Source organism: Plectropomus leopardus, chromosome 6, assembly GCF_008729295.1.
Source record: "Plectropomus leopardus isolate mb chromosome 6, YSFRI_Pleo_2.0, whole genome shotgun sequence".
NCBI classification, from domain to species: Eukaryota; Metazoa; Chordata; class Actinopteri; order Perciformes; family Serranidae; genus Plectropomus; species Plectropomus leopardus.
The window spans coordinates 29207528-29223516 of record NC_056468.1 but is presented as its reverse complement, the minus strand read 5'-3'; the positions used below and the strand labels follow the sequence as shown (position 1 = coordinate 29223516).

General features: G+C 36.0%; 2 protein-coding genes across 4 annotated transcripts; one reads left to right on the top strand and one right to left on the bottom strand.

The window, feature by feature from the left end:
• The first annotated feature begins 1390 nt into the window (after positions 1-1390).
• On the top strand, positions 1391-10065 carry coq2 (coenzyme Q2 4-hydroxybenzoate polyprenyltransferase). 3 transcript variants are annotated; one of them, XM_042488999.1, is made up of 9 exons: positions 1391-1490; positions 1965-2348; positions 3509-3675; positions 4104-4225; positions 4860-4945; positions 5053-5186; positions 5414-5602; positions 6388-6543; positions 9991-10065. In XM_042488999.1, exons 2-8 carry the CDS (start codon positions 2021-2023, stop codon positions 6541-6543), a joined length of 1182 nt encoding a protein of 393 aa, XP_042344933.1. In that variant the 5' UTR covers positions 1391-1490; positions 1965-2020; the 3' UTR covers positions 9991-10065. The 3 variants fall into 3 exon arrangements, with proteins under 3 accessions (XP_042344933.1, XP_042344932.1, XP_042344931.1); XM_042488998.1 differs by having other exon boundaries at positions 9925-10011; XM_042488997.1 differs by lacking the exon at positions 9991-10065 and having other exon boundaries at positions 6388-6966.
• On the bottom strand, positions 9512-10699 carry mboat4 (membrane bound O-acyltransferase domain containing 4). The gene is made up of 2 exons (XM_042488593.1): positions 9913-10699; positions 9512-9521 (listed from the first exon to the last, which is right to left on the bottom strand). Exons 1-2 carry the CDS (start codon positions 10665-10667, stop codon positions 9512-9514), a joined length of 765 nt encoding a protein of 254 aa, XP_042344527.1. The 5' UTR covers positions 10668-10699.
• Between the last annotated feature and the right edge of the window lie 5290 nt (positions 10700-15989).

Genomic DNA, 15989 nt, shown 5'->3' with positions numbered 1-15989 from the left:
TTTATTCGTCTACATATTAGCCTCCGGATAGTGTTTCATCATCCACAGCTCTGTCGGGCTCTTATGGCAAAACAAAAAGATGAAAGTATAATTTCCCTCATGTATTCTAAGATGTTTGCACCTTTTCTTTTTTAATAATATAATACTGATTGTTATGGCATTGTCTTTGTACTTCCCTGCACTTCATTGATGTGAATGTTTTCATAATTGTTCTGTATATTTTTAATTTCGAAATCTTGTTATTATTAATACTACTACTAATAATAATGATGAATATTAGAATTATTATAAGTCAAAGAAGAAAAAGAAATATGAACTTGGTGAACACAAATTTTTTTGCAGAGCAAAAAGTCGAAATTCCTTTCCATTAAAACACAAAACATCATCCAACCATGCATTTTTTTGTGTGTAATTATAATCAAAAGTATCAAATGACAAACTCCATAATGCATTTTTGATGTATTTGTTTTTTTTTATATTTGCATAGAAAGCACAAAGGACAAATCCAGGGCACAGGTATCCTCTATATTACTAAAAGAAATACTAAAAAAAATTTAATTGATTTTCACCAGGCATCTCATATTTTTTATTTTATATTAGGTATTTGGGGAAAAAACCCACCAAGCACTCGTGCTTTATTTTTAAAATCACAGACAGCTCTGACCGGAAGTACTTAGATTTTGCTTTGTTGCTAATTTGCTAGTTTAAAGCAACACCATAACCTTAAAAAAATCGTCTTAAAATCGTCTTCAGTTGTGAGATGTCTGATTGTGTTTCACATTCCTACAGACGACACAATGTATTGATTAAGAACTCATAAATAGATCCAATATCCTTTCTTTCATGCTACTTTGAGACTGATTACAACACCCCTAGTGGCAAATATGCGGCACCTTTGTTTGAGAAATTTTAGATAGCCCAGACAAACTTCCAAGAAAATTAAAAATGTATTTTATCCTCGTTTCTGTTGCAGCCCGTTGCCCAGTTATTGACAATGTTATGATTTCTCTCGAGCTACCCAAGGGGTTAAAAACACTGTCTTTTGTTTGTTTTAGATCTGCCAAAATATCAGTAGTGCCTTAAACCTTAAATAGAGTCGGGACAGTACTGTTTTCAGCAGCCTAACAATGCAAGAAAACTGAATAAAGACATTGATGCATTAGATCTTGTGACAACCATTTCATTTTGCACAGCTTGTGCCTCTGTACGTATGTGTATTTTTTTTTAATTGTAAAATACATTACCAGCTATTTATCATCGTGGCCGTGTTTATTGTGTTTTTCTCTTGCGGTCACGCTGTCTGAAAATGAAAAACGTTTGCGGTTTTTTTCAGCAGTCGTTGGTTCCGATCACTGGCCTTGTTTCCTCCGGAACAATATCGGGCGGACCATAACAGGAAAGCGCCACAACTGTTCAGAGCTTCAGCAGCGTGACCTGATAACCACCTTTGAAGTGGCTAGATTAACATTTTATCGACTATAACCCACAGTGTAAGTTTGTTTTACCGTCATCTCACATTATAACGCTAACGTTATCCGTGTTACGAAAAGTTTACGTTGATAAATCGCTCGAAAACGCTAACTTTAGCTAGAGTTAGCATCAGAGTGCAGTTTTGGCTAGCAGTCATTTTAACTAGTGTAGTATTCTTTAGACAATACAATACTATTTATGTGTGCCGTTTTTATAATATTTAGTTTACTTTTATGCATACTTTCATTCAGCAACAGCTCTTACGGTATAATTATTTTTGTAATAGTTAATGCTGCAGCTACACGCACACTATCAGCTAAAATGGACACAAATGTTTGACACAGGAAGACCTCAGTCTTTGTGCAGCTGATTCACTCTAACACAAAAGGATTGCCTGTTGCAGCAACTGTGTCGTCCTCTGTGAAAACGCCATTGACAAACCTTTGTGTGTGTGTGTGTGTGTGTGTGTGTGTGTGTTTTATTTGTGCGTTCAGAGAGGTGACCTTTTCAAAGGGGAAAGGGAGAATGTGGGTCTGACCTGAGCAGCACCATGCTCCCAGCTAAGCTGACCAGCCTGTTAACTCTGAATGTCCCGAGGCGGATTCCCCATGGAGCAGCTTACTTCTGTCTGTGCTCCCCGAGTAACGGCTTCCTTCACACAGATGGAAAGAGGTTAAGAGATGTGAGTCTTCACTCCGACTCCAGCGTGTTGAGAAGAGTGTTTTACAGCCAGAGTGCAATCCGCCCATCAGTCAGACTGCGTGAAACACAGCAGGGTGGGAGAAGATCATTTAGTTTATCTGCTGCAACGATTGTGAACTCAGCACCAGCGTCTGTCCAGCCATACCTCCGACTGATGAGGCTGGACAAACCTATCGGTAAATACGTTCATTTTTAATGCAAATGACTTCTTTCTGCGTATGTTTATGAAAGTATTTTATAGAGAGACTGAAACTATGTATGGACTTAATATAAACATTATTTTTTTCAAGCGTTACTGGGTGTGGCTCAATATTATTTTAAGCGCAGATGTTGAAATATTGTAGCATTTTCAGGATTTTTAAAAAGTTATTCATATAGTTGTGCAATGAACAAACTTAGAAGAATATGATGGTGTATTGGAAGTATGCAATGACCTTAATATAGAAAATATAAAATAATATATAATATATAATGTCCTGTGCATCACTCTCAGTGTCTGCAGCTTTGAATTGAAAACAAAAAGTCTGGCATGTCCAAAGATTGACCTGGGGGTCAACCATGGCCCTTGGACAGATTTTAAAGGCCTGTGTCTTGTCTTTTAAAATATGCAATATGTAGCTTGCTGCATTATATTGTTTAATTAAGCAAGACTAAGAATTTTGAAAGTTTAATAAACAAGCAAACAAATAAAGAAAGAAGAGTAACAGCATAGACAGAGAGAGTCATTGCTGTCAGGGGCGATGGATCGTTTAATACTTTTTCAACTGAAGATGAAACTTTTGTATTTTGTTTAATTTGTATGTTTTGTTTAATTGTTTTTTTTAAGTAACCCATGTAATGCAAGAAGCAGCTGGCCCTCAAGTTTTTTCACATGATCTGATCTGGCCCCCATCCTAAAAATTTTGGACGCCCTTGGTCTAGGTAACTCTAAAAAAAAGTCAAGAATACAACAACCACAAGTGTCCACTCTTTATTTAGAATAGTACTGCTAGTATTATTAAAAGCTTGAACACAAAGCATGTGCATTAATGAACGTGATAGCGAGAGATTCTCCAAGAAAACAGGAAAGTTAGTTGTTGGGTTTGAATATAAATGTTTTTAGAAAGACAGAAGAGCTCACATACTCTTTCAAAACGCGAGCTGCTTCCCAGTCACATAGACATGCTCACTGAGACTCGCAGACACACGCTGTCTGTTTTGGCATGCACGTTGCAGTGAGTAAATTGCTTTGTTTAATGGATCCTCAACATAAGTCAGTAAGTGGTTTTCCCACTTAGACTTTAAGGTGCTAATCTCGTGTAGATCACTTAAGTGATTTTGTGTCTATGTGTTGTAGGGACATGGCTGCTTTACCTCCCGTGTACGTGGAGCATTGCTCTGGCTGCCGACCCCGGATGCCTCCCGCATCTAGGCATGCTAACCCTGTTCGGTACAGGTGCTCTGCTGATGAGAGGAGCGGGCTGCACCATCAATGACATGTGGGATAAAGACTTTGACAAAAAGGTATATGAAACTAATTATTTGTCATTCACTCATTAGCTGAGAGTAACAGGCGGCTCATCATATGTCTAATATGATAACTCCCACACAGCTAAGCTCTTATTTGATGCTTTGCTCTGTCAGCTCAATTTTTAATCAGCTAGATATTTCCATAAGAATCAAGTTTCCTGCCAATTTTAATAATGATTTCTGTTTTGTAGAAATTATTTCTGATCATTGATGACTGTAAGAATATACACTATTTACAAAGCAAATACACCCAATAAAATGTTGTTAATGGCGTGTTGCTGTGTCTTATTCACACCTGCATCACCATCACTCACATATTCACAGGCAAAAACATCCTCCTTACTGCTATATTACAACAAGAAGTATTTATATTTTTGATCTGATTTCTGTACTCAGTGATTGAAAGTGATGTTTTTGTGCAGGTGTCCAGGACGGCCACTCGACCCATCGCATCAGGAGAGGTTTCTCGGATGCAAGCACTTGTCTTTCTTGGAGGGCAGCTATCTCTGGCACTAGGGGTTCTCTTGTGTCTCAACTATTACAGGTACCCAGTTATTCTCATATTTTCAAAAGATTTGTATAGTGTTAAAAACAATAATAATTCATAATAAAAAATAGAGGACAGTGAGCAAATGAATTAGTGTGTAGGTCAGACAAAAGCCACTGTCTTTGGGCTTCATTTTTTGTGTTTAATCTGGAGCTAGTATTAGTATCACAAATCAGGTAAGAACATCTTCTTAAGTTTCAGTCTTTTTAGTGCACAAAATATTGTATTTAAAAGACTGTAACTTTGTTTGACACTCTCAGACTAATTCAGACTGATGAAGCCTAACTCTAACCTGAAATAAACAAGGGATTGTGGATTTTGTCCCACATCATTCACATTGTAAGCACATAAAATGTCTAGTATAAACAGCAAGCAAAACCTCTCTCAGAACTCATGTTTATGTTTGCATCTCACTATTGTCTTAAAACAGACGAAAAATTGTGAGCCTATGCTTTAAACAAACACTGGGTAAAACTGTTCACCAGTTTCCTTTTATACATGTGTTACTTGCAATGTTTTCATATAGAAAAGCCAGGAATGTGTGTTAGAATACAGACAAAAGAAATTCCCAAATGCAAAGTTGTGTATATATATTGTCTTGAGACTGTTTGACTCTTAATGCTTCTCTCAGCATTGCCTTGGGTGCAGCCTCATTATCCCTTGTCATCACGTACCCACTGATGAAGAGGATCACTTATTGGCCACAGTTTGTGCTTGGTACGTACCGTGTAAGATTTCCCGTTTGTTAAACATCTTAAATTAATACTTCTTCCCGTTAGCAAAGCTAGAGTCAGGCTCATGTTCCTTCCTTTCCATCTTTTTAGGCCTCACTTTCAACTGGGGAGCGCTGCTCGGCTGGGCCGCTGTAAAGGGCTCCTGTGATTGGTCCGTGTGCCTCCCACTGTATTTCTCAGGAGTGATGTGGACGCTGATATATGACACTATATATGCCCATCAGGTGGTGTAGGGGACTCCACAGTTTATATTTAGGTTCCCATTATAGCACTTAACACTGACATGAACATTCTCAGACGCTCATATTCAGTAAAGAAATAGTTAAACAGTAGGTTCACTCATATTTATCATGGTCTCTGTGGAGAGGGACATACGTTTTAACGCCTCACATTTTAAAATAGGGCGATATGATTGATACTGGGCTCTCTCTGCTCTTTCTTTGATAACTAGGATAAAGATGACGACGTCAAGGTAGGAGTCAAATCGACTGCACTGAGGTTCCAGGAGCAAACCAAACCGTGGCTGAGTGGCTTCACAGTGGCCATGATGTCAGGACTGGTCGTAGCCGGAGTCAACGCTGAACAGACTCTCCCGTACTATGCTGTGCTGTCCACAGTGGCCATTCACCTAATGCACCAGGTGAGGAACATGGTGTTGCACAGTGCAGGGTTCCCATGAATCTTAAAAGGCATTGAATTCATTAATCTAAAAATAAGGCCTTAATTTGTATTAAAATGTCTTAAATCAACCTTTCAGAAGTCTTAAAAATGCAGTGACAAGTTACTTTTTTTTCTTTTTTCTGACATTGCATTTTAAAATCTCAAAATAATTGGTAATTTTTATTTATTTTTTTTCCACATAATTTACAGAATCCCTCTTCTTACAGTCTTCATAATGGGAATTAAATCAGTGGAATCCCACATGCAGAGTGAGAAACACAAAATCGATAATAAAACTCACAAGTAAATGTTAGGTGTTTCCCAGTTCTAACAGATCTGGCTTTTCACTGGACCAAAAATAATATTTTATGATACAGTAAACCTTTGGGCACAATTTTCCATAACTTTGTAAAAAATGTTCATTGTTCATTTTATTTATTTATTTATTTTGTTTTGTTTTATTTTGTTTTTTTGTAAAAATCGTCTTAAATTTCATCCTGAGTGGCATTAAAAAGTCTTTAGAAGTATTAAATCCTATTTTTGTTAAGCTGTAGGTGCAGTGTAGTCTGAATACTTGCTGCCAAAGAGTTAATTGTTACAGTTCAGAGTTTCAGTTTGAAGTAAGATAAAATGCAACTAAGTGAATTGGTGCTGCAAATATGTAAACTAACACCTTTTATCTTTCAGGTTAGTAACAGATCTTCTTAGTTATTATTTTAACCAAACCTTTATCTCAAGCATGATATTTACTCTCCGCTCTTTTAGATTTACACATTGGACATTAACAGACCGGAGGACTGCTGGAAGAAATTTGTCTCCAACAGAAACCTTGGACTGCTGTTATTTTTAGGCATCGTTGCCGGCAATTTGTGGAAGGAAAGAAGAGAGACTTTACTTCAGAGTGAGGAAGAAGTCAGATAAGTGAGATTCTCAGAACAAACATTTTTATTTATTATATCCACAGTACATCACTGATACAACACTGCACACACGGTGCAAAATTAACTCTTTATATTCACTAGCCAAATGGCTAGTGGATGTTAAAAATTTTATCAGACATTCAATAGGAATGTAAATCAGGTTTTATCACAATGCAATATTATATTGATTCCTCTGATAACAGTGAGATATTTGCTGATATCCCAAGTCTATACAATACAATTTCAATTCTATTTAGGGGCCAGTGATTGATACGAGATGATATCAATCAATGTCCTTATTATCTTTTTTCTTGACAGCTTATTATTGTCTGCGTGGCATAAGAAAAGAGGTTTGCTTGGATGGAAATAGTGACACCAAAGTGCAATAGAATTTAAAAATAAAGGTGTATCTTGAAGATGGTGATAAGTATTAATGTTTTCACTTAGCATCAATGATATTGCATTTTTAATCACTGAATTGATAATCCAGATCAATGTATCGTTACACCCCTGCTGCTCAAAGGATTACCATTGTTTTTTTGGCTGGTGAGTGAAGCAAATCGACCAGCCACTTGCATAGTTTATTAGCATTTGGTTAGGGGATTATGCTGATTTTGTACCATGGTTAAACAGAATCTTTTGGGATTTTCATTCAAATCAAAGCTCAGTGAAAGAGCAGAAAGGTATATTATAAGATGGGTGGTTTTAACACACACTATGCAATTATTAAGTGCATTTCTTTACTTAAAAAAAGTATTTTGCAGATGCTTATTTAAAAAAATACTTTTCAGTGGTGTTGTAAACTGATAAATAAATTCCTTCTGGTACATATAAATATAATTTACTTCTGTTTTCAAGTACTGCTAAGTGGACCTCTAGTTGCTGCCTACATACACATGAAATTAGTCACAATAAAAAAGCATAATTTGGGAAATTGTAACATGTTGTTATTCTTGCTAAATACACCTTAAAGCTGCACTGAGCAGTTTTTATCACTAGGGAGCAGACAAACAATGGGCACCACTGAACGTATTTACCGGGTATTTAGTTCATTTTTTTCCACCAGCTGTTGAGAAAAAGAAGTGGGTCTTTAGCTTCACTTTCTACATGAGTCACTGTTTTTTCTTCAGCTCTCTTTTTGTATCCAACTTTTTCATGAGAGGCAGTAATCGGACTCACCGTGCCTAAGCTTGTTTGAGAGAGAGTGCTGTGACTTGCTTTATGTAAGACATTTTTGTGGGAGTAGTCACACCCAACGATATAGCATATGATCAGATTTCGCAACTAACCTGATGTGATGAAAGAGATTAAGAACTGAAGAGATGGGCAGAGTTCTGTGGTATTTCGAAATTTGGCGCTGACAGCTTTTATGACCTGGGCTGCACTCGGCCCTGACAACATTTAACAAAACGTTTTCTTTAAACAGAAACAGTGGTGCATTTGAACACCCTGCTTTTTAATTCTGTGGGGTTCATTCAGTTTAATTCAAAACTCTACATTTCCACTGATACAACACTACACACAGGGTGCGAAATAAACTCTCTATGTTCACCAGCCAAATGGCAAGTGGATGTTAAAATTTTATCAGACATTCAATAGGAATGTAAATCAAGTTTTATCACAATACAATATTATATTGATTCCTCTGATAACAGTGAGATATTTGCTGATATCCCAAGTCTATACAATACAATTTCAATTCTATTTAGGGGGCAGTGATTGATACGAGATGATATCAATCAATGTCCTTATTATCTTTTTTCTTGACAGCTTATTATTGTCTGCGTGGAAGTAGTCACACCCAACAATATAGGATATGAGCAGGTTTCACAACTAACCTGATGTGATTAATTTAATTCAGTTTAATTAAAAGGGCTTTTATTGGTGTGGAAAACTCTACATTTCCAAAACAAGAGTGAAATAAAAACAAAATGTATGTAAAATAAGTGACAAGATCTAGAAGAAATTGGTGAATATACATGATGCTGCTGATTGAATACTCCTCTGACACCCACCAAACGGGAGAAAACATACCTCAAAGCCTGTTGCACATTGTTTCACACTGTCTGAGGAAACCATAGCAAAACATTTCCGACTGTTTTAAGATTGAATGTGATCCTGGTGTTATTTTAGTTTGAAGTTGTGTTGTACTGGAATTTGAAAAATAACTATATTTGATATTACTTTAGATACCACTGGAAAAAATGACCTTGAATGCATTAAATTTAATATTTTAAAGTTTGAACACTTAAAATAATATTATAGAAATATTTTAGCTTTTACCCCTGAAGTCCAGTTCATTTATTAGTAGTGGCTGAAACATGGAAATAAAATATACATTTTAGCTGGACTATGATATCAGCAAGTTGTCAGTAGCGGCTTTAAAATGGACTTTTGGAATCAGCCAAAGTGCTTTTTCTTGTTTTTTCACGATGAATAAATATTACATACAGTGAAAAGCATTATATTTCATGTCTCCATCTGCTCATAGGCCATCGTGTTAAGAGTATGCATAATATGATGTTAATTCTACTACAGAAGATACTTGATTGTGACTAATATTAGATGGGGGAAAACAGTGGATATATTGATATTGGTAGCCAGTATCAGCCAAATTGGTTTTTATATATCGGCATATCGGCAAAAAATCCAGTATGGTGCATCTCTAGCTATCTTCTTCTAAGACTTGTTTAGATTAATTTTGTATGAATTCAAGAACTGTACTATTAACTGTAACTGTAGTATTAACTCTACAAACACCAGCTGACATTTTTGACCACATATGTTGAAAATCATGAAACTGCAATTAAATTTCAGGGTTAAAAATGGATGCTTTGACAAAATATTTACACAATGTGATTTCTGATAAATAATCATCAGTAATATGGACATAATGGCTAAGTAGGTAAAGGCAAACAATAGAACAGCAATAACAGTCTGATAAGTTAAGAAAACGCCATAATTTTAGTCTAATGCAGCCTTTAAAACCAGGAAAAGACGCTCACTCTTACATTATTCTCATATCTAAAATCTAAGACGATGTCTAGTCACATATCAAGATATCATTATAGTGTAAGTGTATTGTCCAGCCCAAGTTGAGAGTAATAAAGTCCTTTCTTAATATCCTGTCACACTGGAGGGGACCCTTTATATTACAAATATTTAAGTATTGGTCTGTGTGTTCAGATGATTATATTAATGAACTGTGTTAAATTTTAATAAGATTAAAAGCAGAATTATATTTAAAAGTGGAAACAGACCTATGTATGTCACAGACAAAAGCCTCAAACCAGATATATTTCTCAATTCTACCACTATAACAACACAAGCAACAATCATTTGAGTGTTTATCCAGCTGAAACAAGTGTACATTTTCTTCCAGGCTGATGACAGTTTTGGGCACAGGTGCTTGTGTATGTGATAATCTGCCTTCACTGTTGCTGCCCAGGTCAACATTCCCACACAGTGACCTAAATGCCAGCCGTGCCACCACGCAGAAAAACTAAAAGTCATGAACAACGGGAAAACTTTGCACCGTATGTAAACCAGCCTACGCAGCCATGATGCTGTCGTGGCGTTCCATCGACGAGCAAACTCTGACATACGGCTCGACGCCTCTGTGGTCCAGATGTCTCCGTCGGATAGTCTGCTCCAGTCTGGGGTATCTCCTGGTGAATTTTCCCAAAAGCCAAACCCAGCTGCATTATTGAAGCATTCACTGATCCTCCAATGAGAATAATACTGGATCCTCAAAACCACCGCCAGACCCCAAACCCACAGGATACCATAGAGAATGGTGGAATCGGAGAGATCATGGGTGTTATGTTTCAGAAAATGGACAAGACAATACCTCACCAGCTCCAGCAATAACACCTGCATCAACTTGAAGAAGACGACACCCAGAGGATTAGGTGGAGGGTTGAGGCTGATTCTCTTCACTGAGGACACAAATCGGCTGTAGGAGCACAAAGGCCCACCGAGCAGTGTGGTGAAATTTAGGATGTAGCTGATAAGAGGGAGAAGCATCACACAAGTCTTCTTTTTGGATGAAGCGTCAAATGTTAAAGTAGCTCGTTTCTCCTGGAGGTCCATGGACACCGAGGTGATTCTCTGAGTGAGCAGCATCAAAGAGGAAACTGCCGAAAACAACCTGAAAGTGCAAGATTATACAGAAGAGCTTTTTTAAAAATAAAAAAGAGGAGAGGAATAAATGTTTAAATATCTGTATGCATTTTATGTTTTTATCCAGAGCATAACAACATCCAACAATTTGGGTTGGATGTTGTTATGCTTGTGGAAACAGCTCTTGACAAAACACTTGCTTTTGCTTAACCTCATCATTTTTCAGTAAATGCTGGTTGCACAATGTAATGGCTGTGGAATAATGACACCATCAGTGTTTAGATAGGTTGCCTATAAGCTCAGCTCTCGCTCTGCAGTGATGTCTGCTGCCATGTACGATCTTCTGTAAAGATCATACCTGTAGTCCATTCAGTAGCTGTTCTGTAGATAATATCACACAAAGCTGATCCTTGGAAATATCGGCTGAAAATATCTGACAAAGAGCCGACATGGAGCAGAAGTCTCAGAGGTGCTTGGAATAACAAAACATCTACAACTCTGTTTAATAAGCAAACGTACTCTGCCGATGAGGACAGTGTGATGTGGTCAAAAGCTCCAGAACAGCCACTGTGGACCTTGAGGGGATATTATTTTGTTAAATTCAAAAGCTGTTTTCCATTTGCTTGAAAACGAAGTTCAGTGAATGTTTTTGCTCTGGATTATATCCATAGAAATTGTTATTTTTGGTGTGCACTGGACTTCAAATAATTGATAATGTTGTTTTTATCTATTTATTTTTTAACATTCTGTGTTCATGTTATATTCAGTGTCGTGGCTGTCTGGAAGATGAGTATCCATCTTTTAGGACCTCCACTCATCAAGTATATTAATAAGACAAATATACTAAGACTTTTTACGATAGACATTTTAAAGAAAAAGTCAGAAGGTATTCTGTTTGTTATTATTGACAAATCCCAGGAAAAAGTCCCAAACCAACACAACCTAGACTCCCTGAGCTTGTCTGTGTACTCTGACGACTTCATTTTTTGAATATATGCCAAAAATTTATAATAAACGTTACCCAAAAAGGAGGAGGTATAATGCAGGTTTGGTACATTGCTGGGTATTTATAGCATCAGGATGATGTTTGCAGTGATTGATGAAAATAAACTACAATGCCCATGTTCATTACAACACAGGAAAATACCACCTGGTGTGGGTCCACTTGCTTTTAATTGTTCTAATAGAATAAATTGCGGATTTTGGTCTTTTTGTGGGATTAGTTGACAAAAATCAAAATATAGAACGTCACCAGGCTTACTCTTTGAATGCATTACCCTAACAGCTGACTTGATTATTAATTTTATTTATATCGGATGCTCTGAAAAAGCATCAAGGTGTCAGTTTACATCAGATGAAGTGTTTTAAGCTCAGTACCTGATGTTGACTGGCTCATGCATGTAGTATTCCCTGTACTGTATAAGCAGGTGCCAGAGGGTTTGCCAAAACATCTGGATACCGAACACCCAGACGTGGACACTGCTGGGATCCACAGAGCACACAATCAGGACAAAGACAAAAGTGGAGGTGAACAGAAGCAAGCTGTAGATGCCCATCGTGACGACTGCCAGGAAGCATCCTCCAAGAGAAAGAAACAGGTACCTGAAGATAGAGATTCATGTTCACAAATAGAGCTGCAACAATCAGGTGATTAGTCTGTCGACTGGCAAATTAATCAGCTTCTATTTTAACATTTAGGATGTTATTTAAGTAAAAAAAAAATCTCTGGCTGCAGCTTCTCCAGTAGTACGATTTCCTGTTTTTCCCCTCTGTTTTATGAAATAGTAATTCATAAAACAGAGAATGATGCATAATGCATACATAATACATACAAATCCTTTGGTTCTGGACTGTTGGTCTGACAAAACAATACACTTTATGATGACAAGACATTTTTCACTATTATTATTATTATTATTTTACTATTTGACATTTCATAGGCCAAACAATTAGAAATTATGTGCAAATTAATTGACAGTAGTAACAATAATAATAATGATGATGATAATAATCTATTTATGTAACACTTTTCAAGTGCTTCCCAGATAAAACAGTCTAGAGAAGAAAATACGATGTCAGAAACCCATGTAGTCCCCCCGTTATGACATAACCAAAATTAAGAACATTAATGACAATAAAGCACAAATGATAAAACAGCAGCGCATACAAGAACACGTGAGGGTGCAAGCTCAAAAATACAATTTCACAGATAAGTAAGTAAAATGTGGAGAAGAGAATTAAGCTCATATAAGCAGATTAAATTAAGAGTAAAAGAAATAACAATATATGTAAGCAGATAAGACTAATAAAGGAGATGATGTCATATATAATAGATTGAATACCAATAAAAGAACAACCTCTTGAATTTAAAATAACTTAGTTGCACAGAAATTGACAACTTAGTTTGGTGCTGACTTGTTAAAGATTTATCTAGTCAATTCATTTAATGAATACATTAAAAAAACAAATATTTACCAAATTGCTTTAACAGAGAAGATTAAAATACAGTTAGAGAAATAAAATACTAACAAATAAGTATAAAAAACAGTATACATACGTTCATACATAATGATTCTGCTACTGTCCTATGTTTCAGTTGGACTGATTTTTTTCTACCATATATTTGATTTACAAATCAAACCTACTGAAGCTAATAAAATTTGAATCTAAATAGAAATTATATATGGCTTCAGTAAAAATATATCAATTTAAGGCTCCTGTAGTAATAGTGCTCTGTAGTTACACTGAATATCGCTTAGTTTAGTATAAAATAAAAATCTATGGATTTGTCATTACACACCTGTACGTCAAGGACAGATATCCCCGTTTAGCAAGAAAATAAAATAAAAATGCGAATGGAAGTGAAAAACACTGGTGCAATAAAAACTGATGGCGTTCCCAAAACCAGTTCATCAAACCCATATCTGAGTCTGAGTGTCGCTGACAGAAGAACGACGATGCTGATAGACGTTTCTGTTGATTGTCCTCTCAAAGAGGTGAAATACTTATTTTACCTGGACTGACTGTGTTTGCCATTCCACCTGTGACCTGCATTAAAGCAATCCTTTTTGTTCACCGTTATCACGCAGTACTGATAATAGTTACTCATTTTCTTTAGCATTATCAGTATTGTGGATTACAGAAGATTTTTATTATTTCATATTTAAGCAACTGTAGCGACTAAAAGGTGTCTATAAGATTTCCCCAAATCAAACAAATAGCAACTCAGGAAGTCTGTTTTCACTCAGTTTGCTTTTGGTTAAAATTTCTTACAAACTGACCCAGAACTGACCCAATTGACTGGCAGAATTTCTTATCTTATATTTCAGCGTAATAATAATAGAAGTTAGACAGCAGACTTTTTAAATTAATCAGATGGCTTTAACACCGCTGTGCTGGTTTGTCATGTATGAGATAAATCTTGTAAATCTTGTAAAAATGACTGCACGTCTTCAGTCATACTAGCAGCTTTGTGAGGCAATACTTAGTTTCAAGTCCTTTATTATCATATGCACAATTATTACAGAAGCAGTCGTTGACAAGTCTTGAATCTTAGGCTCTTCAACAATGAATAATGATGACAATGGATAACAAATAATATACAATTAAGGGGGGAGGAAGAAAAACGAGTGGCCTTATTGAAGCCTACACCTAAAAAACGTTAAAATTTCACATCTTTATAAATAACACATAACTTGATATACAGAAAATAATATGGCAACATAAAAGTGATGGCAAACTTTAAAAAAAGATTGGATTAGTAATGTAATTGATTAATAATAAAAATATAATTTTGGTAATTCCAGATTACCAAAAAAGAGAATTTATTTATTTTTTGTTGGTGAAGAAGAATTAAGGAAAAAGTTTTTTTTTAGAAAGTTTTAGAAATATATACCAGTTTATATAATTTATTTCTGCTTTATATCTACTTCTTTTACTTGATAACATCACAACTTCCTAAACAGTCTGCTGCCGAATATTTACAGTAAAACATATTTTCTAGTGTAAAACTGTCTGTAGCTAAATTATACGCGTGCTCTGCTGAATCTCTGACCTCGTTTAATCTAACCTTGAAAAACGTTGAAGATTTAAAAAGCTCTTGAGGAAGCACTTTCATACTAACCTGCAATTGTATCTCAAGCTGAACAATGTTGTCTGTTGCGTCAAAGCAAGACTGCTGTTGACAGTTTTGTGATGTTTATATAGGGCGCGGTTGGATGGTGTGAGATGTCCTAATTAAAGGGAAATGCCAGATGTAAGCAGGTCTGACCTGTTTTACATGTGTTACTTTGTTGTGAGAAGTGCTGCATAAACCTGATATTTTTTGGAAAACGCATTATAGAACAAGTGATTTCACATAAGTCAAAAAAGGAGTAAAAGTGTGTTTTGTGTGTGTGTGTGTGTGTGTGTGTGTGTTTTTGTGTGCGCGTGTGCACACGCACTGTGACTCACTAAAGCGTGTCTGATGTTCCTGTAAAATGCTTGGCTCCAGTCCTACTGTCTGACTCATGTTTTAGTATTGCTGCAACACAATAATCACCAACTGTGGGTCAGAATGAGTCGTTTACGTCCGAAAATTCGCTGCATCTAATTCTTAGACGAAAGAGGGTGTCAACAATATAACGACTTTCTTTGTCTCAGCTCACCTGTTTGGTTTTGTGCCTTTGAGTCATTCAGCGTTCTTTAATCAGTGATTAGACACTAACACTGCATCATTTCTTAATTTATAATACAGCTGGACGTTAACAGCAGACTTTTTAAGTTTATTAGATGGATTAAACACCACTGTGGTGTTTAGTCATATGTGAAATAAATTTACAATGATGAATCGATTTTTTTATTAACGATTAAATTAATAACCAACTAATTTGATAATTGATTAATCAGCGTTAGCAATTTAAAAAGGAGGAATAAAAAGTTCCATAGATGAGAATGTCTTTTTGTTTCTTTATGATATTAGACTAAATATGTTTGGGTAGGCTTATAGGTAAATATATTAGGGGCTGGTCCCCTATGAAAGCAGGAGTTTTAGGGCTTTTTGGAGGACTGTTTCCCTTTATACACACTTATGAACCAATTAAACACAATTCATAGCACTGCATGTTTCAAAATGGAAATTAAGGATGGAAAAAAGTGTTAAAAACTAGTTTGGGTGACTCGCTAGCAAGTACTTTTTGTGTAGTTTGGCCTAATGGTGACATTATATTTTATTTTATTTGTTTACCAAAAGCAGGGGGTAGGCAATCTGTGGCTCTGGAGCCACATGTGGCCCTTAACCCTTGGTCAGTGGCTCCTTGTGGCTTTGACAAAAAAAAAAAGTCACAT